The sequence below is a fragment of the Gymnoscopelus braueri genome (genome assembly GCF_963280865.1).
Source record: "Gymnoscopelus braueri genome assembly, chromosome: 7".
NCBI lineage: Eukaryota > Metazoa > Chordata > Actinopteri > Myctophiformes > Myctophidae > Gymnoscopelus > Gymnoscopelus braueri.
Genome location: NC_137608.1, coordinates 51,317,528 through 51,345,381, shown reverse-complemented (window position 1 = coordinate 51,345,381; position 27,854 = coordinate 51,317,528). Strand labels below are relative to the sequence as shown.

At 43.6% G+C, this 27,854-nt stretch overlaps 3 protein-coding genes across 5 annotated transcripts in view; all 3 read right to left on the bottom strand.

Moving 5' to 3' along the window:
• The window catches only part of trpm3 (transient receptor potential cation channel, subfamily M, member 3), a gene marked incomplete at both ends in the record, with an annotated part of 344,779 nt that extends 343,520 nt beyond the window's left edge, over window positions 1-1,259 (bottom strand). For both annotated transcript variants that reach the window (XM_080432157.1, XM_080432158.1), the window contains one exon: window positions 1,023-1,259. In XM_080432157.1, the coding sequence (XP_080288283.1) occupies window positions 1,023-1,259 (237 nt within the window). The remainder of the gene's footprint in view (window positions 1-1,022) is intronic.
• Window positions 1-27,854, bottom strand: part of LOC308087924 (H-2 class II histocompatibility antigen, E-S beta chain-like) — a 224,182-nt gene that overhangs the window by 107,222 nt on the left and 89,106 nt on the right. The window lies entirely within an intron of this gene.
• LOC308087919 (H-2 class II histocompatibility antigen, E-S beta chain-like) overlaps window positions 1-27,854 on the bottom strand; it is a 662,842-nt gene that overhangs the window by 560,401 nt on the left and 74,587 nt on the right. The window lies entirely within an intron of this gene.

Sequence of the window (27,854 nt, the reverse complement as noted above, 5' to 3'; positions counted from 1 at the left end):
CATGGGCACAACAACAGAGGGACCGCCACTGATCTCATTCCCCCCAGATTCTGCACAAACATGGGGATGATTTCTACTATTATGCCACCAAAATGTCAAACAATAATTATTTTGGCAATATTATATAACTGTACCTCTGTTCTTTTTTACAAACTGTAGTAACTCAAGTATTCAATCAATCAATCAAGTTACATGGTAACCCCGTCACCAGCCTCCCCCGAAGACAAATCAACAGAGTGCAAAACTCTCCAACTTCGCTTGAATTCCTGTATCTGTATAACGTAGGTGGCCCCGCCCCTTTAAGGGACCAGAAGCAGGTGCGCAGAGTCTATTCATTCCAAAGGGACAAGTGAGCACTAACGCACAGATTATGACCGATCATCTTGCCCCATATGGTCACTGAAGTAAAAAATATTGGACCCCTTCTTCACAAGCCACATCATGTTCAGAACATTATTTGACATTTTCGGGTAGACAAAATCGTGAGGAAACTATCTTTGTTCGAGACCAGTCTGTGTCAGCGACACACTCTTGTGAGATCTACAGAAGCAACAGCGATCATATATGATGTAGGACACTCGCGAGATCTGATATCAAACCCGCCTGCCCTCTTAGGACACCGGAAATGTGTACCGTTTCATACTAGAGGCAACATATCAAGCAGTGGTTGTCAAAGTGTGGTCCAAGGACCCTCACGGTTACTTGAGAGGGGGGGTTCACAAATGGACCTTCACAGGTCTGTAACTTGGAGAGTAACAAATGAGTTACAGGTCTGTAACTCTGAGAGGATACAACCATCTGTACACTCTCAGAGTTATGAGTTATGGGGGTCTTAGAAACTAAAAGACTTGGACAACCACTGATATTAAAGATATTTGCCTCTCTCTCTCTCTCATCTCTCTCACCACCCAGGTCATCGATCGCCCCTTGAGGAGGAGGGGGGTGAAGATGGGTGAGGGGAGGGTGGGGGGAGGTTCAAAAGTTCAAAGCCCCAATCCCCCGGTTTCCCCAAAGCGTCTTACCGGTGGCTGCTGAGCGTTGAGGCCCCCCCGCTTGGTGGAGCCCCCCCGGGAGCTGATCCTCTTCCAGGACTCCGAGAAGCGTCCCCTGGCCGTGGGTCGTCCCCCAGGACCCCCGCCTGGTCCTCCCGAGGCGCCCCCGGCGCCGGGGGCGCCCGAGGGGTCGTCGCCCCGCGCCGAGAACGGTCGCTCCCGCCGCACGTCCCCCCGCCTCTCGGCCCACTTCTTCTTAGACGCCATAGGGAGAGGACGAAGACGAAGACGATGAAGAAGAAGAAGGGTCAGCTCGGTCAGAGGTGAGGTGATGAGGGTGATGACCACTTCCTGGGTGCCCGGGAAAAGGGAAGGGTGCTCAAACAAGCACAGTGGGTGTCATTCTCAGCTGCTCCCCTTCTCTCTCTCTCTCTCTCTTCCAAAAGTTGGATCACTCTCACAGCGACTTCTTTCCTTTTCCCTTTTTGTCCCTTAACTCCTTTTCTCTGGTTCCGTTTAGGTTGAAGCGTCCGAAAGGAAATGATCCGTCTGCTTAAAATTCCTTCACTTTTTTTACTCCCCTCTGTTGTGTGTGAGAGAGAGAGAGAGAGAGAGAGAGAGAGAGAGAGAGAGAGAGAGAGAGAGAGAGAGAGAGAGGGGGGAGGGTGAAGCGTGGTGGTGAGGGGTGGCGGAACGCAACAATTGCCCCTGACTTTCCAACCTGCGCAGCCTGCCTGTGTTCTGTGTTGTCCTTTTAGTCCCTGATGTAAGCCCTCCGCTGGGAGGAGAGAGAGAGAGAGAGAGAGAGAGAGAGAGAGAGAGAGAGAGAGAGAGAGAGAGAGAGAGAGAGAGAGAGAAAGAGAGAAAGAGAGAGAGGAGGAGGGGTGACGCGGAGCACAGCTGAGCGGAGGGTGGCGTCTGCAACACCCTGTTGCATGTGCTGCTACTGTGGCACTGATCTTGATGTTGATTCCCCTCCTCAGCGAGAGAGAGAGAGAGAGAGAGAGAGAGAGAGAGAGAGAGAGAGAGAGAGGGGGGGATGGGGGGGAGAAAGAGGAGGAGAAGCAGCTCGAGGTTAAGGAGTTGAGGGACAGAGAGAGAGAGGGAGAGAGAGGGAGAGAGAGACAGACAGAGAGAGAGACAGAGAGAGAGAGAGACAGAGAGAGAGAGACAGAAACAGAGAGAGATAAATTAAATTAACAGGAAAAATAAAGAGAAAGAACATGACAAACAGAGAGAGAGAGAGAGAGAGAGAGAGAGAGAGAGAGAGAGAGAGAGAGAGAGAGAGAGAGAGAGAGAGAGAGAGAGAGCAGGCTGTCAGTTAAATAAAATAAACCAAGGATAATGTGGCATCCCCTTGTGAGAGCAGTGCAGGTCTGAGGGATGGATGGATGAAGAGAGAGAGGGGGGGCTCTCTGGGGGGTCCTTCTTTTAAAGAATAATTTAAAAATTCACGACTGTAGAACAGATATCATCATCTCCCTCATTAAAGCCATGAAGCAAAGCCACAGTAAGACAAGCCTGTGAATGAACGATACACATGTACCAACCATGAGGACTGGACAGCAGAACACATGTCTCTATATGCCACCACACATCCATCGCTGACCGCTTCAGCACCAGTGGACAGCGACAGTGACCCAGCATCACCATACACTTGTTGCTGTCAGGAAACCTGGTATCTCCATGTTTTTTTTTTTTTTCATTTAGTTTTTTTTTGTAAATTAAAGCCCTGCCCTGGTATTACAAAGGTCTTACATGTCTTTAAATTGTGACTTTAGAAATGTGCACATATACACTTATATTGCATGTTGGTTTGTTTACTGTTGAGTGAGAACACAATGTTGCACATTAAGCTAATCAAATAATTTGGAGATTTGGAGGGTAAATTGGAGAAACACCCAGTTTGGGAACAAGTGAGTTAAGCCATTACCAGCACTACAGATTGAGCCATTCAGATGTGAAGAGATGGAACACACATAGAACTCAACACAATGGATTGACACGCGTTGTTATGTTGGTAGAACACCCTGTCTCGTTATGCAAGCTTCTCATCAAACACAACATTTTCTCAAAAGCGACAAAGATAATTTAGAATTTTGGCAAGATTCTCAGCAAATAAAGTAGAACCAGGCAGAAGTGACAGATGCAGCGCTGCATAACTTGATGATAATAAGCAACACAAGCTCAGATCCATTGCAGGATACAATGAAATTGAATTATTCATCTATTTTGCTAAAGAACTAAAGAAGCTAAAGAGAATTTTGTTAAATAACTGTTTCTTTGTGTGGTTGTTACATCATCATTGACAGAAAAATTATGGAAGTATACTAGGGGACTCGAACCCTTTGCCCCTATTGTAGTGCTGCAAGAGAGCGAGAGCGAGAGAGAGAGAGAGAGAGAGAGAGAGAGAGAGAGAAAAACAGAGAGATACAGTGAGAGAGAGATATCATGCAATACACTCCAATGGTTCATACATTATGCAAACCAGACAACCTCAGGTGCACATGATCAGGTCGAAGGTCTTTTTATATTGATTTCCATATTGTTATCTTATTTTAATTAGTGTTATCCCACTACTTTATATTCTCTACCCTTGTGTACATGTAGGTTTCATCCTTTACTGTGGTGCTGCTGCTATGACAACTGGCTCAATACACATCTATCTGATCCATCTACCACTCTCTGGCCCTGAACCCCAACACTCAATGTTTCTTGTTTGAGTTTGAATTCTGAAAAGTCCCGGAGGAGCACTTCAGTACGATTATATGAAACGTAAGCTTCCATTCATCTCTTCACATTGTTCTTATTATGTTTTACCATGCAGGCAGTTCAACAGAGAACATTCCATCCAGTACTTCTCTCTTCCACTAGCTCTGTGCCCTCCTCTCCTCACCTCCTCCCTCTCACAGGTCCAACACATGTAGACTGTAAAAAATATGAACGGTGACGTCACCCATTGGTTTCAACAGATCGTAAATGAAGCCGATTGTTCAGGAACGTGCAATCCGCCATCTTTAATATATACCATTGGGCACGTCGGGACTCAAACGCTATTGCTTGAGACCAGACATGTGACCAGGGAACCGGAAAACAATCCCCAAAGAATGCTATTGGTTGGGTAGCTTGTCAATCAAGAGCGGGGGCGGGGAATTAATGCTATTGGTTGTGTAGGTTGTCAATCAAATCATCCCGCCCCTCCTGGAGCATAGCCTACTTTATCGTCAATTTTAGAATAAATGGGACCATAATTTAGCAAAACGCATATCATGACGATTGAAAGGAGACTTTAAACTAGCGACTGGAAGCATATAGTAGCCTATTTATGACATTTTTTATTAAGGTAAGAAAATCTAGTCTAAACCCATCCGCTTACAATGAGAGAATATTCCTTCTGACACCTGCAGGGGTAAAACAGCGCCATACATTACAGGCCATTCATATGAACTGTCTCTCTTCCGTATCTGCCCCTTGGTCCAACACCATGACACCATGATGACAGTGTGTCAGAAACAGCGCAGCAGGGCTTCTCGGTGCTTGTGTGTGACGTATAGGGGATGATGGCTGATGAACACACCCGGCCTGAGTCAAACTAATTAGACTGTGGGCTGGGTGTGACTGCCCACCTGTTGTGCATGGAGTTAACCAATTAACACAGAGTGCCGCGCTATGAGCTTGTAGATCTGCTATTTTTGAAAAATCGTTAACATTTGTGCAAATCTTTGAATATATATACATTGTTAAAGCAACCATTTTTAACTCAAATCTTTAGTTCTGGGGGGTCCCTGGAACAAAATGTGTTGAGATGGGGGGGTCCACGGCCAACCTGATATAACATACGTTTTTCAGAAAACTGTTATAGGATTTAAAATATATTTGTAGAATTGGAACCTCAGGCCTTAATGGGTTAATTGATGCACACAGGACACCTCAGCCGAAGACTAATCTCTCAAGAACAGATTCAGAGCTGCGCTACTGAATCTTTCGGGAGCCCCGTTCAGAGCGCGTGCGCATTAGCTTACAAGTGGGCGTGCCTTCAGATCAGGAAGCAGGCCGCGCTTTACCCAATCAAATGTAGTGGGCGGGATTTACTGTCTGTGCGCTCTCTTCCCACTGGAAACAAACCGAAACTCATTTAACAATAGCGTCCTTGGAGCAGACAAAACCACGGAAAGATATTCACATTTTAACTTGCTCTTTCATCATAGAAACAAGTGGGCTTATAACCAAAACGATCCATGTTCTCTGGGAGAAGAGGTGTTAGTGTTCCGTGTAGAAATATTGTTAGTGGGAATGAACCCCGGTTTCCCTGAGCACGGGTGCTCGGTTCAGCTTGTCCCAGAGCCAAGTGAAAGAGTAAAAAACAGCAGAGGGCGCTGTTTTTCCTTTTTATTTGGCGATGGGTTCCCAGATTGGCCGAAGACAGACCACCACCAGGGTCTAGTAATGACATTGACTTCTCCATGCTTCATGTTTCTTATTTTTGTATTGCATCCAGTCAGTATTATCATTACTACTGACACAACACCAGAGGGAGCGACCGTGATCTGGTACCACCCACAAATATAGAACAAACATGGGAAACTTCTCATTCTACTGCTGTATGCCCTGACACCATCCATTAAAGGAGCCATACCATGAATTTCATTTTTTTTTGGGGGGGGGGATTTTTGGGCTCCCCAGTGTCTCTTGTACCCCAACATTTTTTTTTTTTTAACATTCAGTCATTCATTCTCATTTCAGAGATTTTCAGAATGGGCGTGTCTGAACAGGCCATTTCAGAATGGCAATGCAAGTGACATCACTTGCATTGCCATTGCATTGATGATGGCCAGACAGAATTGCTCAGTAGCCCCCCCCCTGCCCAAAAGGACGTTTTGGTATTGCAGCTGAAAGTGCTGTATAAGCCAGAGACAATTGACTTGGGATGAGTATATCTGAGTGATGATTTAGGCTCAAACCTTTTGAAAAAGGTTTGAGGGACATACACCATATGATATTAAATATCAAATATATTTTTTAAATTCATGGTGTAGATCCTTTAAAGGATGCGAATCACTGCTTTCTTTCACAACAGGCCTGAGGCGTGCGTTTGTGCGTAACACCCGGGAAAACAGAGGGATTTTCAGACTGGAAAAAAAGGGAGAATAAGATAAAAGATGAGATAAAAGAAAGAGTCAAAGAGATGAGGAATGAAAAAGCAGAAGATGACTCAATCGGAACAGCAAGGGGTCATTCCCATGTGAGACCGGCACAATTATAAACTGAATATTTAAAGTGTGTTTCATCTCTGTGTCCTCAATTAGCCAGCCACCCCCCACCCCCAAAGCCCACCCCTACTCAATACAGTGGTGGAAGGTAACTAAGTACATTTACTTAAGTGTATACTGTACTTGAGTACCTGATGCGATGCAAAGAGTGCAGGTCTAGCTAACACCAACTGGATGGGGACTCCTGATTCTCTGCCCTCCACACTCTGCTATCAGGAGACCATCTGGGTCTAGAGCTCTACAGCAGGCGTCTTCAACAGGGGGTCCGGGACGCCTAGGGGGTCCTCAGGGTTACTACAGGGAGTCCGCCAAATCTTTATGTGATGCGGAACATTAGCTGAAAATAGCAGATCTACAAGCTCACAACGCCTCGTGAACTCGTAGATCTGCTATTTTCGGCGAGTTGGTGTAGAGAGGGGAAAAGAGCAGACCAAGTACGGAGCCTAAGGTCAAGTTGACTAAATATTGAGGGTTTAAAAGGTTGGAGGCTGAAAATACACATTAGCATGAATCTAACTATCTACGAAAATCTTCGAAAAAGTTTAATCTGCCACATGTGGTGGGGGTCCCTGCTTCATCTCTCTCTCTCAGCAAGGGGGTCCTTGGCCTGAAAAAACGTTGAAGACCCCTGGTCTACAGTGTTAGCTGTTGCATCGCAGTGTGTCTACGTAGGTGGGGCATCTCTGCGGTGTGTCTACGTAGGTGGTGCACCTCCGCGGTGTGTCTACGTAGGTGGGGCATCTCTGCAGTGTGTCTACGTAGGTGGAGCACCTCTGCAGTGTATCTACGTAGGTGGAGCACCTCTGCAGTGTGTCTACGTAGGTGGGGCACCTCTGTGGTGTGTCTACGTAGGTGGGGCATCTCTGCAGTGTGTCTACGTAGGTGGAGCACCTCTGCAGTGTATCTACGTAGGTGGAGCACCTCTGCAGTGTGTCTACGTAGGTGGGGCACCTCTGTGGTGTGTCTACGTAGGTGGAGCACCTCTGCAGTGTATCTACGTAGGTGGGGCACCTCTGTGGTGTGTCTACGTAGGTGGAGCACCTCTGCGGTGTGTCTACGTAGGTGGAGCACCTCTGCGGTGTGTCTACGTAGGTGGAGCACCTCTGCGGTGTGTCTACGTAGGTGGAGCACCTCTGCAGTGTGTCTACGTAGGTGGAGCACCTCTGCGGTGTGTCTACGTAGGTGGAGCACCTCTGCGGTGTGTCTACGTAGGTGGAGCACCTCTGCGGTGTGTCTACGTAGGTGGTGCACCTCTGCGGTGTGTCTACGTAGGTGGTGCACCTCTGCGGTGTGTCTACGTAGGTGGTGCACCTCTGCGGTGTGTCTACGTAGGTGGTGCACCTCTGCGATGTGTCTACGTAGGTGGTGCACCTCTGCGGTGTGTCTACGTAGGTGGTGCACCTCTGCGGTGTGTCTACGTAGGTGGTGCACCTCTGCGGTGTGTCTACGTAGGTGGTGCACCTCCGCGGTGTGTCTACGTAGGTGGTGCACCTCTGCAGTGTGTCTACGTAGGTGGAGCATCTCTGTAGGTGGAGCACCTCTGCAGTGTGTCTACGTAGGTGGAGCACCTCTGCGGTGTGTCTACGTAGGTGGAGCACCTCTGCGGTGTGTCTACGTAGGTGGTGCACCTCTGCGGTGTGTCTACGTAGGTGGTGCACCTCTGCGGTGTGTCTACGTAGGTGGTGCACCTCTGCGGTGTGTCTATGTAGGTGGTGCACCTCTGCAGTGTGTCTACGTAGGTGGTGCACCTCTGCAGTGTGTCTACGTAGGTGGTGCACCTCTGCAGTGTGTCTACGTAGGTGGTGCACCTCTTGCCTTTCCTGGCTTTGCCCTGGGTTGGCTCCTCCCATAGAGTCAGTTTGATTGACACTAGTTCCGGGTGCCTGACACAGTGCCCTGCAAGCCTCATCCCTTTCTCTCTGACTTTGATTATTTGATCCCGGGCTCCCCCAGAGTAATGTCGAAGTGTCTTTGATTAAGACGCTGAACCCCTAATTGCTCCCGATGAGCAGGTTGGATCATGGTTTCCTCAGCCATCGGTGTGTGAATGTGTGTGTGAATGGGTGAATGTAATGCACAATCTATGTAAAGCGCTTTGGATAAAAGCGCTTTATAAATGCACCATTTACGACTGTACATCTCAGAGGTAGTATACTTTTTACTCCACTACAATTATTTGACAGCTTTAGTTACTGTAACTTTGCAGATTGAGATTATTATTACAAAACAATATTAACCACTTAAGCCCTATTTTATACTTTGGGCTATTCGAAAAATAGCGGATCTACAAGCTCACAATGCTTCGCAATGTAGAAGAGCTTTTCATTGTTTAATTATTAGTTATTTTACTTTGGTAATGACATATATTTGTATATACTTAAATCAACTTATACTTGATATACTTTTACTCAAGTACATTTTTGAATACAGGCCTTTTACTTGTAACAGATTATTTTTATATAGTGGGGTTGCTACTTTTACTCGTACTAAATAAAATAAACACAAATATTTAAAATAAAATAAGCTGTGTACTTCTTTCTCCCCCCCCCACCCCCCCAACCCAAGGCCCTCCCCCGTCGGCCCACCCCTTCATCCACCCACACAGGCTGTGCTGTTGCCACGGTTACCAGCCGCAACTTTGAACTTGCATCATCAACGCTTCCTTACAATGCTGCCGTGTGTCATCCATGTGCAATACATGAAAAATACACACATGTAACACACACACACACACACACACACACACACACACACACACACGCACACGCACACACCAATTGTTCCAATTGATCCAAATGTAGTATTAAAGTAAAGTATTGGTATCAAAATGTACTTATAGTATCAAAAGTAAAAAAAAAATGTTTTAAATAGCAGATCTACAAGCTCACAACGCGTCGCATCGCGACGCGTTGTGAGCTTGTAGATCTGCTATTTTCAAATAGCCTAGGTATAAAATATGGTATGGTATGGCTAACTAGGTACACTATGGAAATAATACCAGTGAGAGAATCCAATGAACTGAGTGGAGCATATAGGCGTGTGGCAGTTATATCTGTAAAGCAGGGGGTCCACAGATCAACATAATTGTCAACAGACAAGGAGGAAAAAACTATATGCTCGTTAACTCCTGCAGGGCAGAGCAGAGATCAAAGAGAGAGAGAGAGATCCATCCATGACCTCACCTTATTAACGCCTTGTTATAAGTACTGTACCTAGCAGGCTTTCATTGCATTAATCAATAGAAGAAAAATATATATATTTATTTTAATTAATCAATAGATCAGAACTGGGCTGGCCAATCATAAAATTGCCACCACGCGCGCGCGCGCACACACACACACACACACACACACACACACACACACACACACACACACACACACACACACACACACACACACACACACACACACACACACACACACACACACACACACACACACACACACACACACACACACACACACACACAGCAAGACCAGATTAGAGGCTCAATCTCCAGGCGTGACAGTCCAGAAATATAAACATGAACACAGCATGCTCGCCATTACTGCTCAGCCTGAAACGGAATTTGTAAAAAAAAAAAAAAAACATAAAAGCTTTGCTTTATCCCCCGGTGTTTTGATGATATCTGTGTTGTTTTATTCATTTCCTTTTTTTTCTTCTTTTATCTCTTGTTCTTTTCATTTGTGCCGTTATTATTAGGGCCCGCCCGGGCAGCAGTGAACCATCGCAAAGCCCTATTGAAATGCAAGAAATTATTTATTATTTTGATCACATATGACATTTTTTTGAGGGTCTGAAACGTGGCAAAAAAAATAAAATAAAAAGTGCATAACTTGGCACATGCATCAGAAGTGGTGAACAATTACATCGTCTCTGTCGGGTGGAAACCTCATATGTCCAAAACTGATACTTTTCACGATAAAAACAAAAACAAATAGCAAAAGTAGCAGATCTACAAGCTCAAAACTTGTCACTTGTCACTTGTAGATCAATCTGGGAACCCATCATCAAATAAAAAGGAAAAACAGCGCCCTCTGCTGTTTTTTACTTATTCATTTGGCTCTGGGCGGAGCTGAACGGACGACCCGTGCTCAGGGAAACCGGGGTTTTGGTCTGCCTTCAGCCTTTCACTTCCGGTGGTGCGATTATGTTTTCATTCCCACTAACAATATTTCTCCACGGAACACTAACACCATTTCTCCCAAAGAACATGGATCGTTTTGGTTATAAGCCCACTTGTTTCTATGATGAAAGAGCAATTTAAAATGTTACTAACTTTCCGTGGTTTTGTCGGCTTCGAGGACGCTATTGTTAAATGAGTTTCGGTTTGTTTCCAGTGGGGAACGAACGGCACGCCCACTTGTAGCCAATGTGCACGTGTTGTCAACACGGCTACCGACAGATTCAAACGCAGAGCAGAATCTGTTCTTGAGAGATTACTTGTAGATCTGCTACTATTGAGGATTTTGTGTGACGTTGTAGTATGATCAAGTAACGCATTAATTTATGAAAATTTCAAAGTTACGATATGGAGATAAGAGGTTTCAGCCCGACAGCAATGCTATTTTATGGGTCATGAAAATGTGCGGGGCAAAATGGCTCAATGGCGTCCCCTTCAAAATGTCATGGTTGAAGCCCCACATTATGGTTTCCCCTGTAGCCTGACTGTCAGACTGAAGCTGTGTGGAGTCCACTCAGAGAGTGGGCGGGGTCTATGGTCTGGAACCAGGCTAGGTTTCCCCTGCACGTTTACACAATAATTTGTTTCACATGTGCATCGTGTCCAGACTCACAAAAAAGCCTCTTGCAAGTGCCCAACAAGAAGTCAGACATTTTGTATTCATTGTGGCATTAGTTGTTAGTTTTTTTTGCCATTTACAGGGAACACATTCGTCCTAGGGAGGATAATCAGATCAACCTCAATGTTGCTCATTGTGCATAAAACACCCGACGCTGAAAAAACATCAAAAGCGTGATTTTTTAATAAAAAAAATGTTTTCATCTAACACTTGTCCCTCTGTCTGTCTGTCCGTCCGTGTGTCCTTCAGTCCGTCCGTCCCTCTGTGGACAGCTAATCTCTGGCACAGTTGGCACGATCGGCGGGAATCTTTGCACGCACACTCCCAGTAGGCCAAGGAAGAATCTCCACCCAATAGTTTTTCAAATCAGCCTTTTATAGGGGCTGATTTATAGGGGCGGCAGTGACTCAGGGGTAGAGTGGCCGGATGGGTACCGTGAGGTTCCCAGTTCGATCCCGGGCTCCCCCAGAATTAGTGTGGAAGTGTCCTTGAGCAAGACGCTGAACCCCTAAATGCTCTCGATGAGCAGGTTGGTGCCTTGCATGGTTTCCTCCTCCATCGGTGTATGTATGAATGTGTGTGTGAATGGGTGAATGTAATGCACAATCTATGTGAAGCGCTTTGGATAAAAGCGCAATATAAAATGTATGCACCATTTACCATTTTATAGTGCGACCAGGAGGCACATTTTGGGCTATTACCCCTACATATTTTGTCCAAACATCACACAAATCGGTACACATCATCTCTACAGGCACACATTATCAAGACGAATCTGTCCTGTTTTTCATATTCCATCCTGATTGGCTAAGATTGCCATCTATAGTTTGCAGGAGGGGTCCGTTTTGAACAAAATGCCTCAAATCATGAACGTCTGATTGCCGTAAAATTTCACACTGGCCTGTTACAGCGCCACCAGGAAGCCGATTTTTGCAAGACCCTGCACATATCGGTACACAATATCATCTCTATAGTCATGTGATCAAGACGGACCTGTCCGATTCTTTTTTAAATTGACTTCTACCTGGCCTGTCGGCCTCCGAACTACTTTTTGTAGTTCCTTTATTTTTCTGTAAAGCCCTTTGTAACCTTGTTAAGAAACGTGCTATATAAATAAAGTCTGTCTGTAATGTGGCTTTCTATTAGCACTGTCATACAGTTAATCACGTCTTTTTACACACAAAACAAAAGGGCATTGAAGTTGCTTGTTGTCGGTGTCAGGCAGAAATCTCCCATCTCCATATTTATACTTAAAAATAAAATAAAAATCCCACAGCGACAGCTTGTTGTTTGAAATATCACCAGTGAATCAGTGTGTTAACAATCCAGCCTGATTAGCAGCTTCGGCTCAGATTCTAACAAGATACATCGACCAGAAACCTCTTATCGCCATATTCTAAACTTTTAGTGTTTTTTCGTAAATTAACGTCCTACTTGATCATCCTACAGCGTCACGCGAAGTTCGAGCTTGTAGATCTGCTACTTTTGATGGTTTTGAATTTGAATCCTGAAAATTAACAGTCTTGGACATATGAGGTTTCCACCTGACAGAGTCGGTTTATAAGAATGCTATGGTAAAACATGCTTCTGCAGTCAGAGGTAAATGGCATTAGACTGGGATGAGAGCCGTACGCACTTGAAGAAGAGAGGCTCGGTGTGGTTTTCTAATTAAAATTTTAATTGGGACAGACTGTGGCGTTGCTTTTGGCCTTGAACGGATGAAAGGCATGTGGCTGATTGCGTTGACAAAAGGACACACTTGTTCCTATTCACTTCGTTTGCTGCTGTGGGATTGTAATCAATGTTAAGATCAAAAGGGAGATATATGCCTGCACACTGCCACGTGCACGTTTCAAGAGAATAGCTATTGATACGACAACGTTTCGGACCATAACATAGTGTACAAGATGGCATAATAACAATCCTAATCTAGTGTACTAGATGGCATAATAACAATCCTAATCTAGTGTATTAGATGAACAACAATCCTAATCTAGTGTACTAGATGGCATCATGACAACAATCCTAATCTAGTGTACTAGATGGACAACAACCCTAATCTAGTGTACTAGATGGACAACTACCCTAATCTAGTGTACTAGATGGCATCATGACAACAATCCTAATCTAGTGTACTAGATGGACAACAACCCTAATCTAGTGTACTAGATGGACAACTACCCTAATCTAGTGTACTAGATGGCATCATGACAACAACCCTAATCTAGTGTACTAGATGGACAACAACCCTAATCTAGTGTACTAGATGGCATAATAACAACCCTAATCTAGTGTACTAGATGGACAACAACCCTAATCTAGTGTACTATATGGCATAATAACAATCCTAATCTAATGTACTAGATGGACAACAACCCTAATCTAGTGTACTAGATGGCATCATGACAACAACCCTAATCTAGTGTACTAGATGGACAACAACCCTAATCTAGTGTACTAGATGGCATAATAACAACCCTAATCTAGTGTACTAGATGGACAACAACCCTAATCTAGTGTACTAGATGGCATCATGACAACAACCCTAATCTAGTGTACTAGATGGACAACAACCCTAATCTAGTGTACTAGATGGCATAATAACAACCCTAATCTAGTGTACTAGATGGACAACAACCCTAATATAGTGTACTAGATGGCATAATAACAATCCTAATCTAATGTACTAGATGGACAACAACCCTAATCTAGTGTACTAGATGGCATCATGACAACAACCCTAATCTAGTGTACTAGATGGACAACAACCCTAATCTAGTGTACTAGATGGACAACAACCCTAATCTAGTGTACTAGATGGCATCATGACAACAACCCTAATCTAGTGTACTAGATGGACAGCAACCCTTATCTAGTGTGCTAGATGAACAACAACCCTAATCTAATGTACTAGATGAACAACAATCCTAATCTAGTGTACTAGATGGCATCATGACAACAACCCTAATCTAGTGTACTAGTTGGCATCATGACAGCTTTTGACACTGCTGTTCCCTCACTGAGGAACAATGTCACACTTTTCTCTTTTACCAAACAGAACATGACACCAAAATCTGAGGATCAGAAACCTGTGAGTGTCGAACTTGTTCTGCCTTTGAGACAGACGACATCTGTCACCAACATTTAAAGCTAACCATCTTTAATGTCTGTACCGTACGTGGCGTGTTGCTTGTGAAACTGAAAGTGCCTCCTTATGATATGAGCCCTGCGGGCCGTGACAGGCAGAGCGAGCGAGTCGGGTACTCTCTGCTAATGAAGCAGTTAGAGGTTTGATTCCGAGACGTGATTTCCAGAAGGAATAGACCCCTAATTGATGCCTTACCGCCTGGAAATGGCTGCCGGAGTTAACATAAATGCTGTTGCATAAGAAGCTCCCATATCTCTGTTCAGAACCATATCGTCTCTGTCGGGTGGAAACCTCATTATGTCCGAAAATCTAAACCGTTACTTTTCAGGATTCAAATTCAAAAAATTGCGAAGGTAGCGGATCTGCTACTTTTGATGCTCAAGTAGGACGTCCGTTTACGCAAAAACAGAAGAAGTTCAAATATGGAGATAAGAGGTTTCTGCCCGACAGCAACGATACAGAGATATTTAAATAATGACCTTCAGATGAGGAGTTGCATAAAAAAGTGAGATTCCTTCCAACATGATGCATCACCATTAAATAAATGGCACTGTACATTACAAAGTAATATGTGTGTGTGTGTGTGTGTGTGTGGGGGGGGGAGGGGTCACACTAGTATGTCACATGGACTCACCCCCAATGCAACCCTTGATGCGGAGTGCCAGGCAGGGAGGCATTGGGTTACATTTGCATATTCTAGTCTGCGTCTAGTCTAGTATAATCTCTCAAGAACAGATTCTGCTCTCCGCTTGAATCTGTCGGGGGGGTTCGTCATAACGTGTACGCACTGGCCTACAAGTGGGGTTTCAGATCAGGAAGCAGGCCGCGCTTTACCCAATCAAATGTAGTGGCCGGGATTTACTGTCTGCGCTCTCGCTTCCCACTGAAAACAAACCGGAACTCATTTAACAATATCGTCCTTGGAGCAGACAAAACCACGGAAAGATATTCACATTTTAACTTTTTAAACAATTTTAGCTCTTTAGCTCCAAAACGATCCATGTTCTCTGGGAGAAGTGGTGTTAGTGTTCCGTGGAGAAATATTGTTAGTGGGAATGAAAACATAGTCGCACCACTGGAAGTGGAGGGCTGAGGGCAGACCAAAACCCCGGTTTCCTTGCGCACGGGTGCTACGTTGAGCTCCTCCCAGAGCCAAGTGAAAGAGTAAAAAACAGCAGAGGGCACTGTTTTTCCTTTTTATTTGGCGATGGGTTCCCAGATTAAGTCTAGTATGACCAGGCCGGGGAATTGAACACCCAATCTCCCAAACTCAGGGCGGACACTCTAACCACTGAGCCGGCTCACAGTCCAAAGCCAGTCCAAGAACAAACCCAAAGTAACCGTCTGATGGAACAATTCTGTCGCCTAATTCTGGATCCATCAGTTATTGACGAGGCGATAGGAGTCGGAGACAATATTCTAGGTGGTGATGGTTATGCTTTAATGCAGTGTGGTTCTCAACCAGTGGTCCAGGGACCACCAGTGGTCCTTGAGGGGGTTCCAGGTGGTCCCCAGCTAAATGATGGAGAGTTGGTAACCAAATGGACCCTTATACTGTAGATCTTTAACTCTTCAGAGCGTAAAATGAAACCAAATGAACCCGTATGGGTCCATTTGGTTTCATTTTACGCTCTCAAGAGTTAAATTATTGTTAAAGATCTGCATTACTTAATTAAAGAATAGTTATTTTGATCAACGTTTGCCTGTTGTCTCTCCTATGGTACCACATCAATACAGCATGGATGGAATTGTGGACAAAATCTTATCCAACGATTACAAAATATTCTAAGTCATGGGTCTGAGTGTCCAAATCTCATCAAATGGTGGTCCATGGCTCAAATGCCGAATAAATAATGGACCTTGATATGAAAAAGGTTGAAAACCCACACACGAATAACATAATTTCTTCCTCAGCTTCCACGGCTCAAATGTGTACAACATGGACATACGATGCACAAGATGACATGCATCTTTGCAAGGCTCCTCTCATATTCCAATTTCAATGGATGCTAAATTTAATTGAACGTCATATTTAATTACATTTATCTAATAAAGGCCCTTTGTTGTGTGAGTGCACCGGGTCCATAGGGGACGTCATCCAAATTAGAAAAGAGAGAGTGGGAGTGGGGGAAAAAAGAAGAGAAAAACCATTGTACCATGGTCCACGGGTAATTTGATTCGGTGGTGAGAATCCCAGTCGCTGACGGGTGTAATAACTCCATGTACCTTGCAGGTTCTCAGCATTGTGTACTGTGCTTTTAGACAAGTGGAGCAGAACAAGTTGTACCTTTGCTGAGAGTGAGTGAGTGACTGAGGTCTCCAGCTAGCATGTGTTTGGTAGCGTAGCGCTGCAGCGCCTGTACCGGAAAAACTTCAGTGTGTGAAATGAGGTTCACCCCCTACCTTAATCTCCACACACAGCGGGGTCAGAGCTCTCCTGTTATGGGATCTCCTCGTCATGTTCTCCTGTGGAGGGAGAAAGGGAGGGAGGGAGAGAGAGGGAGGGAGGGAGGGAGAGGGAGGAATTAGGAGTATTAATTATTGATCCAACTGTGAACCGTGTAAAGGCATAGTCTGCTATTTGCAGTCTGCATAATAACACTAACACCACTGAATCAGTTGCTCATGTCTATATACAGTATACAGGCATGCCTGCATAAATGCATGCATATGTATTGTTGCACCATTGAGCCATCTCCCCCTCTCTCTCTCTGTGTGTGTGAACTCTCTACTACAGGGGTCTTTTCAGGCCAAGGACCCCCTTAGCTGGGAGAGAGATGAAGCAGGGACCGCCCACTACATATTGGATTCACGTTAAAAGTGGGTTTTCAGACACTTAAAACCTACCTACTACGGTCAAGTCTACTTTGTAAACTTGACCGTTGGCTCCCTTGGTCTGCTCTTTCCCCCCCCCACCCCCTGTAAACCAAACCTCTTACAAACAAAGTCCCTAATTTATCACACAAAGATTTGGCGACCCCACCTGTATTATCTCTGAGGTATAGACCCCTCTACTTTAAGAGGAGAGCACACTGAAAACATCACTGGTACTGATCATCATGAGTCACTCCCCGTCTCCACCCACAGTCTGAACTGAGTGAGAGTTCACAGAAAAGTCATTGTAAAATCTGAGTCATGTTTTATTTCATATCTTTATACCAACAGAAGTCTTTCAAAAAACTCTTCAGTTTTTTCAGCGTCAGGTAGATCTGTCATGATTACACATTTAAGTTGACGATTAATTCGGACTCAAATAATTGTGATTAACGATTTAATTGTGTGTTTGACATTGAACATTAGAACATTATGAAGCCTTTTAGGCTTCGTAATCAAAAATGTCACAGGGCAGATAACTGAAATATACAAAGAAATTATTGACATATTTAATAATTTGATACATGTAAATAAAAAGCAGAAATAGCTGATCTACAAGCTTACAATGTGTCACAAAGTGACGCATTGTAAGCTTGTAGATCTGCAGTTTTTTACATTTAAAAAAAAATCTGAATGGAAACAATGTCGATTTTGCAAAAAAATATTGCGATTATCTCAAATAATTGCGATTAGACGATTATGTAATAATTGTGACAGGCATAGCATCAGGGTGAGTGTAGAACAGGACCCGAGCACAGGACACATGGATTGAAGCAAAATCAAATATCACGACTGAAAATGACCCTAAGTCCTAATGTGTGATTTGTGAAACAGTATGAAAGGAGCCCCACAATATGTAACGTAATCTTTCTGCTGTTCTAGTACTGACGACCAGCTGAAGAAATCAGATTGAGGCTTTAGTTTAACCTTTGCTTTTATATGAAATATCCAAGGCTATTAATATTTTATTGAAGATGCTTCTGAACATATCGCTAGTTTGACCGGGGTGCTCCTTCCATTCCGACATCTCACCACTCCGACTAGTGGCTTCCGCGTGCGGTTATGGTTAGGGTTAGGGTTAGGTATAGGGTTCGTCAACGTCGGAAAGGCGACATGTCGGAAAGGAGAAATGCACCCAGTTTGACCACTTCAAACGCTCTAATCTTAAAATACTAACCAAGAACAGCCAATCTAGAGCTTGTAGATCGGCTATTTTCGCTGCACATTTCATAGAAGACATGCTTGAATCCAAATGACTGAAATCTAGGCGTGGCGACTGAGAACTTTAATCCATGATGACGAGCAGGGAGGTTCAATTCAAAATGTATTTTATTAAACTTAAAGGTTAAACTGGGCAGGTATACGCCAACACAGAAAACAGACTGACAGGCTTTCACTAACTGGCAGAACCACTTGAAATCAGAGGGGGGTAGGCTTATATATATAGACACAGAACTAACTAGACACAGGTGAACTCAAAATACAATCAATACAAAGGATTGGATGAGATTTAAGAACACAGGTGTTACAAATGAACAATAATCAGGGTAGCTGAGACAAGACAGGTAAACAACTACAATGGAAGACAGGAAACACAAGACCATTACTTCAAAATAACATACGGGAAAAATGCAGATCCTGACACTTAGGATTTAGAACAGTGGTTTAGGTTAAAAATGGCAGATCTACAAACTCCTAGACATGAAAAAGCTTGAGAACCACTGATCTACAATTCCGACGAAGTAGGGCATTAATTTACGGGGTGGGGGGGGGTATGGAGATACGAGGTTTCTATAGAGCGTGCCAAAAAACCTGAAGGGGGCGTCAACAAGTGTCTTTTGGTAGCTGCGGACATCTTTGAGGGGTAAAAACCAGGTTGACTTAACATTGCCCAATGCCACGCCCAATGCCTCGCCCCCCGAGGTGACGACACGTTGGCACGCTTAATAGGAACTACATCAGGGGTGATGCAACTTTGATGATGGAGGGGGCCACTATATGTCCACACTCATTCCAGAGGGCCACATTTCATAATACTGTCTAGCAGACACCTCTTATCTCCGTATTTGAACTTTTTTCTATGTCACACAAAAAGTAGCAAAAATAGCCGATCTACAAGCCTGTAGATCGGCTATTTTTGCTATTTTTGAATTGGAATCCAGATATTTTTTTGCTGTTTTTGAATTGGAATCCTGAAAAGTAACATTTTTTATTTACTTTCAAATGCATTGAGTTATGTTAACTTTTTTAACTTAAATACAAATACATTGGACATAAAAAAATGTGCAGCCGAATTTTAATACTAGTCATTAAGCTACTAATATAGACTGAAGTAATTAAAGCGGGACACGTTTGCATGTTTGGAATTGTAACAGCTGGAATCAATAACATATCAGTATTCCCATATTAACCTGCGGGCCGCATTAAGTGAAGGTGGGGGCCGCGTGTGGCCCCCGGGCCGCCTGTTGCCCATGCATGAACTACATAATCCTGTGAACTCTCACCCATATACAGTACAACAGAGGTGAAGCTGGTTCCCTCATCCTAATATGATGCTGCACCTATTTCATCCTAGCAGCACTCTACTGTGACACTTATTGAAGTCTATGGCCTGGGTGATGTGATTACTGAGGTCTCTTCTCACATCCACATGCATCCACATGCATTTTGTCCGCGGACCGCCATCTGAATATGTTTTGTGCCATGCTGCAGGGACCCCCAGATGGAAGAGAAAAGGTTTGTTTATCAAATGTTTTCAAACACTTTCAAGATTAAAAAAATATATATCAAAAATAGCAGATGTACAAGCTCGTAGCGTGGCTGCTATTTTTGATTGGCCAACGCTAAAATCTAAAATGACACAGATGCTTTCCCGGTGTTAATGGGTTAAAAAAAAAGAAAAATCAGAAGGGCGTCTACGTCCAAATCTTACAATAAATGCACCGAATCTCTGTATGTATACGTCTGTAATCCACGTATCTCTCGAGAACCGATCGACCCACCGACTTCAAATTCGACACACGCGTCGCAGACGACCCGAGGGAGTGCAGTGCCCGGCACCGAGTCGGCCGGATAGGCGGTTTGTCCAGAACCAACAGAAACGGCTCTGGCCGTGGCCCAAATGAGCCAAATGATTGCCATGGCAACCCCTGCAGCCTTATCTTGATTTGGCACATTCCTCACACCTGCCGTTTGGCTTTCCACAGTCACTTTTCACCGTTCACACATTCTCCACACATTCTCCACAGACGTTTACCACTGCACAAGGACTTTCCACAACTGCCGATCCCCCCATATGCCCATATATGGGTATACCCATATATGGGCATATACTGAACATCAGGGATGTCCATAAATGCACATAAATGGGACAAGGACAGACATATATAGACGTCTCCATATATGGGCATAAAAGGGATACAGGCAGACTGACATACAGAGATCTCCATATAGCCACAAAAGGGATAGACGGACAGGCGGTTAAAATGCTATGACAACGGACGGGTATTGCATAACAGGGTGGGCCATGCATCGCCTGGTAAACCCTCCCTCCGGAAATCTCATTTCCATTTGATTCCAGAAGTGAGTCTGGCCTGAAGGCTTGTCTGGGCGTTTCTAGCCCGTACACCAAATGGACGAGCCTATCAGCGTCGTCGCTCATCGTTCTGTGATTGACAGCGACAGTTGGCCAATCAGGTGGCGAGTTCGAGTGAGCCCGAATGAAGCCGAGTGCAGCCTGAGTGCAGCCGACAAAAGACGAACGGCAGCCATTGTTGTTTGTGCGAGTGCCTTCACTTCTTACTTTCGGTTATAAAACGCTCTCAAACTTATTTTTTGAGGCACGGAATTTACTTATAAGATATCATTTGGATAGAATTTAGTTGTTTTACTTCATATATGTGGTCAATTAATCATGACAGAGCCTATTTAAAAATAAAAATTTAGAGAACCGGTAGGGGCGGGCAGTAACACGCATGTATCCGAATAAGGCAACCCATTTTGGGCATGGCCGTCTCAAAAGTCCTGTTGCGTCACATTAGTCTGGTGAACTGCTGATTGGCTGAAGGGGATAAACGATCATTGGCTGAAGGGGTTGTCAGTCAACGGTATTACTCCCGCCCAACTCCAGCCCACAGCCAATATTGCAGAATGGGCGATCAGGCCAGACTCACTTCTGGAATCAAATGGAAATGAGATTTCCGGAGGGAGGGTTTACCAGGCTAGGCCATGCATTCCCTATTTTCATTGTTCACAACTTGCATCGTTCTCAAGTAGGCCGGTGCCCGGCGGGCACAGGTCTAGTACATATTAATGTGGGGGTCCTTGACATGAAAAGGTTTGAGAACCACGCCTAAATCTGACACACCCATTATTAATTTGATTAGCTTCAGCTACGTTGCTTAATATCCCTGCCATGTTTTTTTTAACCTTCTGTTTTTTAACTGCTCAGGAAAACAAACCACAAAATCGGCCGGTTATATAGACAACGGCTAGCGTCACAAAGCTTGTATTTTCACAATTCTTGCCTCTTAGGCAATATTTGACAATTGTTTTGAGTAGTTTTACTTTTGATGCAGTAATATTCATCTTATATATATATATATTAGGGGTGGGACGATATATCGATATATCGATATATCGCGATACTTTCTCCCGCGATAAATAATCGATATCCTCCCGAAAAATATCGATATTAAATTTTTTTTTTTTTTTTTTAAGTTTGTGATACGTTGTTTTTCCTACTCTGTATTTGTGTAATGATGATTTTGAACTGTTTGGTGCTATTTTATGTGTTTATGAATTGAATACAAGGACTATCGTGATATATCGTTGGTGAATTTTCATGCAATATATCGTGATATCGCTATATATCGATATTTTCAGATATCGTGATATATCGTTGGTGAAATTTCATGCAATATATCGTGATATCGCAATATATCGGCATTTTCAGATATCGTGATATATATTGTTATCGTGGGCCTAATATCGTGATACATATCGTATCGTGAGGTACCCATATCGTCCCACCCCTAATATATATATATATATATATATATATATATATATATATATATATATATATATATATATATATATAATTATTTTTAGTGGTATTAAAAAGGTCTGAAATTTTCACTTTATAAATGTGGTTTGCAAACCACTGCCTTAAAGTATACCAACAGCTTGGTGGGGAATTATAGATTATAACAGCTATGAATATTTTGTGGTAGCCACTATAAAATACACTTATGCTTATTAGATTATCTATATGCCAGTTAGATAAATAGGTTGTGCTTCAACCGTGGGATTCTCTGCGGTGTGCTAAACTCCAAATCCAATAAACACATTCCAAAAGATATGAAAAAAAGGTGCTACCTTTTTGCATATCTTTTAGAATATCTCAAAACTTCAAAGAGGAAATAAAATACTCACAATTATTGAGCTCACAACACAACAGAAAAATGCCACCGTGCAACTTTATGAAAAATGATGTAAAAACGTTGAATATTTGTCAGCCTCACACAGACACAACCTAATATAAAATACTCACGTTCTCACGTGTGTATGCGCTGAATGCCAAACAGACACTTGCTTGGTCCACATGCATGCCCAATTGCCCATGTGCACGGACACAGGCGCGCATACAAAGTTACCACGATCATAGGCAATTCAGAATTCATCTATTATACTGCTTCAACTATAATTATAATGACTATTTGCATTTTCTTTTCCCCTGTTATTTTACTGTGTTGTGTTGTATAATTGTAATATGGATCTCCCTGGGTCTGAAATAAAGATTGAATTGAATATAACAACATCAGGAGGTACTGCTCTGAAGGAAATCACGAAGGACTTCAAATACCCTGGGCTCCTGGGTCAACTCAACTGAGCAAGATCTGTAAGTGGGGAAGGCACTTGCATGGAGGACCCTGAACGGCATGACCAGTGTCTGGAACTCCAATCTCCCCCGACAAATCAAACTCAACTTCCTCTATGCAACGGTAGAGTCTGTTCTCCTCTATGGCAGCGAATGCTGGACCCTGAATCCAATTACCCTGCAGAAGTCTCTAGACCAGGGGTCTTCAAGAGGGGGTCCGTGATCCCTGGGAGGTCCTCAGAGAGTTACTATCGGGGGGCCGCCAAATCTTTGTGTGATATGATTTCATTAATTTTACATTAACCATTTGAACCCTAGCATCCCTTTTCTGAGGAGAACTTTAGCCAAAAATAGCAGATCTACAAGCTCACAACGCCTCGCACTGCGAGGCGTTGTGAGCTTGTAGATCGGCTATTTTTGGCAAAGAGGTGTAGGTGTAGAGGGGAAAAAGAGCAGACCAAGTAAAAAAGTTTAATCTGAAACACCATTTTATACAATATAGAGGGGGTCCCTGCTTCATCTCTCTCTCACCTAGGGGGTCCATGGACTGAAAAACATTGAAGATCCCTGCTCTAAACGAGTGCTACACCAGAATGTTGTGTGCCGTACTTAACATCAGCAAGAGTGAACATGTTACCAACGAGAATCTGTATAATGGAATACCAAGGGCGAGCGAGAAAATAGCTGGCCAGAATAACCGGTAGCTGGAAGCGACGATGGAGGGCTTGTCTGAGGACGACCTAGAGAGAGCTTCAACTGTTTTATACTAATATTAACCAAATACAGGCGTCATTTTACTCAACTGAGAGTCAAATGTTTATGGCAGGAAACATGATGCTTGGCACACCATCTTTATGACTTGATGAACTGTTTATGAACAAGTTATATATATCGTCAATGTCTGGCAGAAACCTTTTTCTCTATATTTAATCTTTTTATGCTTTCTCATGAGTGAATGAATCCTATTTTATACTTTAGCATGTCCCTAAGCTTGCAGATCGGCCATTTTGAAGGAAAGAAAAAAAACTGGTTTGCCAATAATGACATGCCCAAACACCATGTCTGTTTTTATAATTATTGAACCAATGAAATGTATTATTTATCAATAACTTGTGAATATAAAAAAAAGCTCCATTGGAACACAGGTTAACCCCCATTTATACCCCCAGATAAGTGATGATTTCCAAGCCTTATTATAACAAGCATGTCTCGTTTCTCTTCCTATCTACATATTTACTACTTTCCACTTTCTTCCTTCACTCCACTTCCTCTCCCCTGGTGTCCTTTCTTCATTTCTCTGCCACTCAGTCCATAATTGAGCGCCAGCCTGGATAGTTAATTTAATGTGAGTGCTGCCAGCGCCTCAGACATCAGTATGTGACTGACTGTCCTCCTCAGTGAAATGATCGCCTCCATTCAGCCAATGAATTCCACCTCACGTCGACACTTCCAACGGCAAAATGTGTTGCCGTCCGCCGGCGGAAACCTTGTATGTCCAAAACCGATCCTTTTTAACCCTTTAAGACCGGGAATGCATCTCTGTGTTATTTTTAGATTTGTTTGGCTATTAAAAAAATAGCAGATCTACAAGCTCATAGCGCGGCACTGAGTGCCGCGCTACGAGCTTGTAGATCTGCTTTTTTTTTTAATCTTAAAAATGTGCGCAAATCTTTGAATATATATATACATATATGTTTTCAAGCGATTTTTTTTTACTTCGATCTGTGCTTCTGGGGGGTCCCTGGAACAACATATTTTGTGAAAGGGGTCGTCGGCCAAAAACATATCATTCTGGGGGTCCTTGACATGGAAAAGTTGGAGCACCATTGATATAGCAACATACGTTTTTATATTCAAAGATTTTCTAAATTAGCAGATACACAAGCTCATAGCGCGGCGCTCAGTGCTATGGTTGAAAAGCCAAAGAAAGCAAGAAAATTACACAGATGCGTTCCCGGTCTAAATGGGTTAATACATTTAAATAGTGAAAATAGCAGATCTGCCAGCTCACAATGTGTTGTCATGCGACGTGTTGTGAGCTTGTAGTTCTGCTATTTTCACCACTTTTGTGCAACATTTTGTATGATGAAGTAGGGCATTAATGTATGGAAAAAACTGAACATAAAAAAAATTACTATGGAGATACAAGGTTTCTGCCTGACGGCGACAAAATTGCAATGCTGAGTGGCCCGTCTATCATTACGTTGAAGTGCTGTACATGGTTAAACAAAACAGAGCATACACAAAATAGTATGCATTTACACATTTCCCAAGGAGCTTACTGTGTTGCCAGATAGGAAATACCGGAGGCTTAAAATTATCGTGTTTGAAAGAAAGCTATCGTACACAGCCAAAAAAGAGAAATCACATGGTGTAAATATGTACAGTATTTTCCACACTAAGGCGCATCTGAGTATAAGGCGCACCTTCAATAAATGTATTATTTTCATATATAGGGCGCACCGCATTATAAGGCGCATCCGCACTATGAGGCGCACTGACGGTGCGGCTTAAAGTGCGGAAACCAAGGGAACCAATATTGATACATATATAAGGCGCATCGGATTATAAGGCGCATCCGCACTATAAGGCGCACTGACGGTGCGCCTTATAGTGCGGAAAATACGGTAATTAAAAAATACATTGCGTATCTAGTTTTATAAACAACCTTGTTTGAGACTCCTACGTGACAAAAAAACATCACTTATGCTGCGTGGAAGCAAGCAACTTCTTGGATCATACACAAATAAAAGCCTGAAACTAGACACGACTGGTGTTTTTAATGCCTCCAAGTACAGATCCAGGGTTAGATTTACTGACTTATTTTGAAAAGCTAAACCGGATCCTGAAGCAGCAGCCAGGGAATTTAGTAAATTCACAAACCTTTCTGTGATATGGCGAAATATTCGAATATTTGGGCATTTTTGGAATTATTGATCGTACAGAAGGTAAAATCATAGTACAAATACGATAATTATTGTACATCTGGCAACACAGGACAGGAGTTAAGACTACAGAGCAAGTGTCAAGAGACATTGATCATTAATTTGAATCAGCTGTGTGGAGTGGAATAAGTGACGACAGGAAATGATGCCCAAAATTAACGCAAGGTCTCACTGGAAACGTGTGGGCACAAAGAAAAAAGTATGCAAAGTTAAAACAAATTAGATAAGCTCTAGTGCCAATTAAAAGCCAGGGAGAAGAACAGATGGGTTTTAAGTAGGGATTTAAAAACCCCTGGACAGATCTGATGGGGAGGGGGTGGGGGCAGGCTGTTCCAGAGCCTGGGGGGCCACAGCCGCAAAAGCACGGTCATCCCTGCACTTCTTGCTATAGTCATAGGATAGCGAGCAGCAACAGCTTGTCAGCAGATCTCAGGGCGGTGTTGATTTTAAAGGTTTCATGACATGCTGGTTTTACAAAACATTAGAAGGCTTTATCATGGTCCTTCACACGTGTATTAACCCATTGATACCTGGAACGCATCTCTGTCACTTTAGATTTCTTTGGCTATTCAAAAATAGCAGATATACAAGCTCATAGCGCGGCACCGAGTGCCGCGCTATGAGCTTGTAGATCTGCTATTTTTGAAAAATCGTGATTTTTTTAAAAAAAATATTTTTTTTCCGATTTATTTTTTTGGATTTTGAAAATGTTTAGAAGCGGCCTCAGGTCTTAATGGGTTAAAAGGATATATCATATCATATACCATTGGGACCATGTACACGGGAACGAGAGCACAAGTGACAACGCCCGACGGTACCAGCGAGGAGTTCAACATCCAAACCGGAGTGCTGCAAGGTGACACCCTAGCCCCCTTCCTTTTTATAACAGTACTGGACTATGCTCTGAGACAAGCTATGAAAGGAGGGGAGCATGAGCTCGGCTTCACTATCGCGGCCAGAAGGTCTACGAGGCACCCCGCAGAAACCCTGACAGACCTGGACTACGCTGACGACATCTGCCTGCTATCTGACCATGTAAAGCAGTCACAGGAGCTCTTGACCAGAGTGGAGTTGGAGTGTCCTAGGGTTGGCCTCATGCTAAATGCAAAGAAAACCGAGGTCATGACCTACAACGTCCCCCAAGAACATCCGCCCCTAAAAACAACAGAAGGCACTGTGCTAAAGGAGGTCAGTGACTTTAAATACCTGGGCGCATGGGTCGGCTCAACAGAAAAGGACCTTAAGGTGAGGAAAGCACTTGCCTGGAGAGCTCTTAATGGCATGACCAGTGTGTGGAAATCCAACCTCCCCCGACGCATCAAGATCAGTTTCTTTTCTGCGACCGTGGAGTCCGTTCTCCTCTACGGCTGTGAATGCTGGACACTAAAGCAAGCCCTAAAGAAGTCCCTGGACGGGTGCTACACCAGAATGTTACGTGTGGTACTGAACAACAACCAGGACGAGCACATTGCCAACAAGAGCGTCTGTACGGGGCACTACCAAGTGTATCAGAAAAGATAGAAGTCAGGAGGATGAGACTAGCCGGCCACCGCCATCGTCACAATTCCCGGTAAAAAAGCTCGTACTGTGGGAACCAACACACGGGCATCGATCAAGAGGACGTCCAACACCTACCTATGTGGATGTACTAAGGAAAGATGCTGGTGCAGAAAGCACAAAGGAGCTGGCCAGATGTATGGAGAACTGAGATGACTGGAGACGCCGATGGAGGGCTCGTCTGAGGACGACGTAGAGATACAACATCATAGGAATAAGGTTACTGTAGGTTTAGTCGTAGTTTTACTGAGGTTAGGTTTAGGAATAAGTTTAGGTTTAGGCATAGTTTTACTGAGATTACATTTAGGAATGTAAGGTTAGATTATGAGGTTAAGTTTAGGAATAAGGTTAGGTTTAGGCATAGTTTTACTGAGGTTATAAG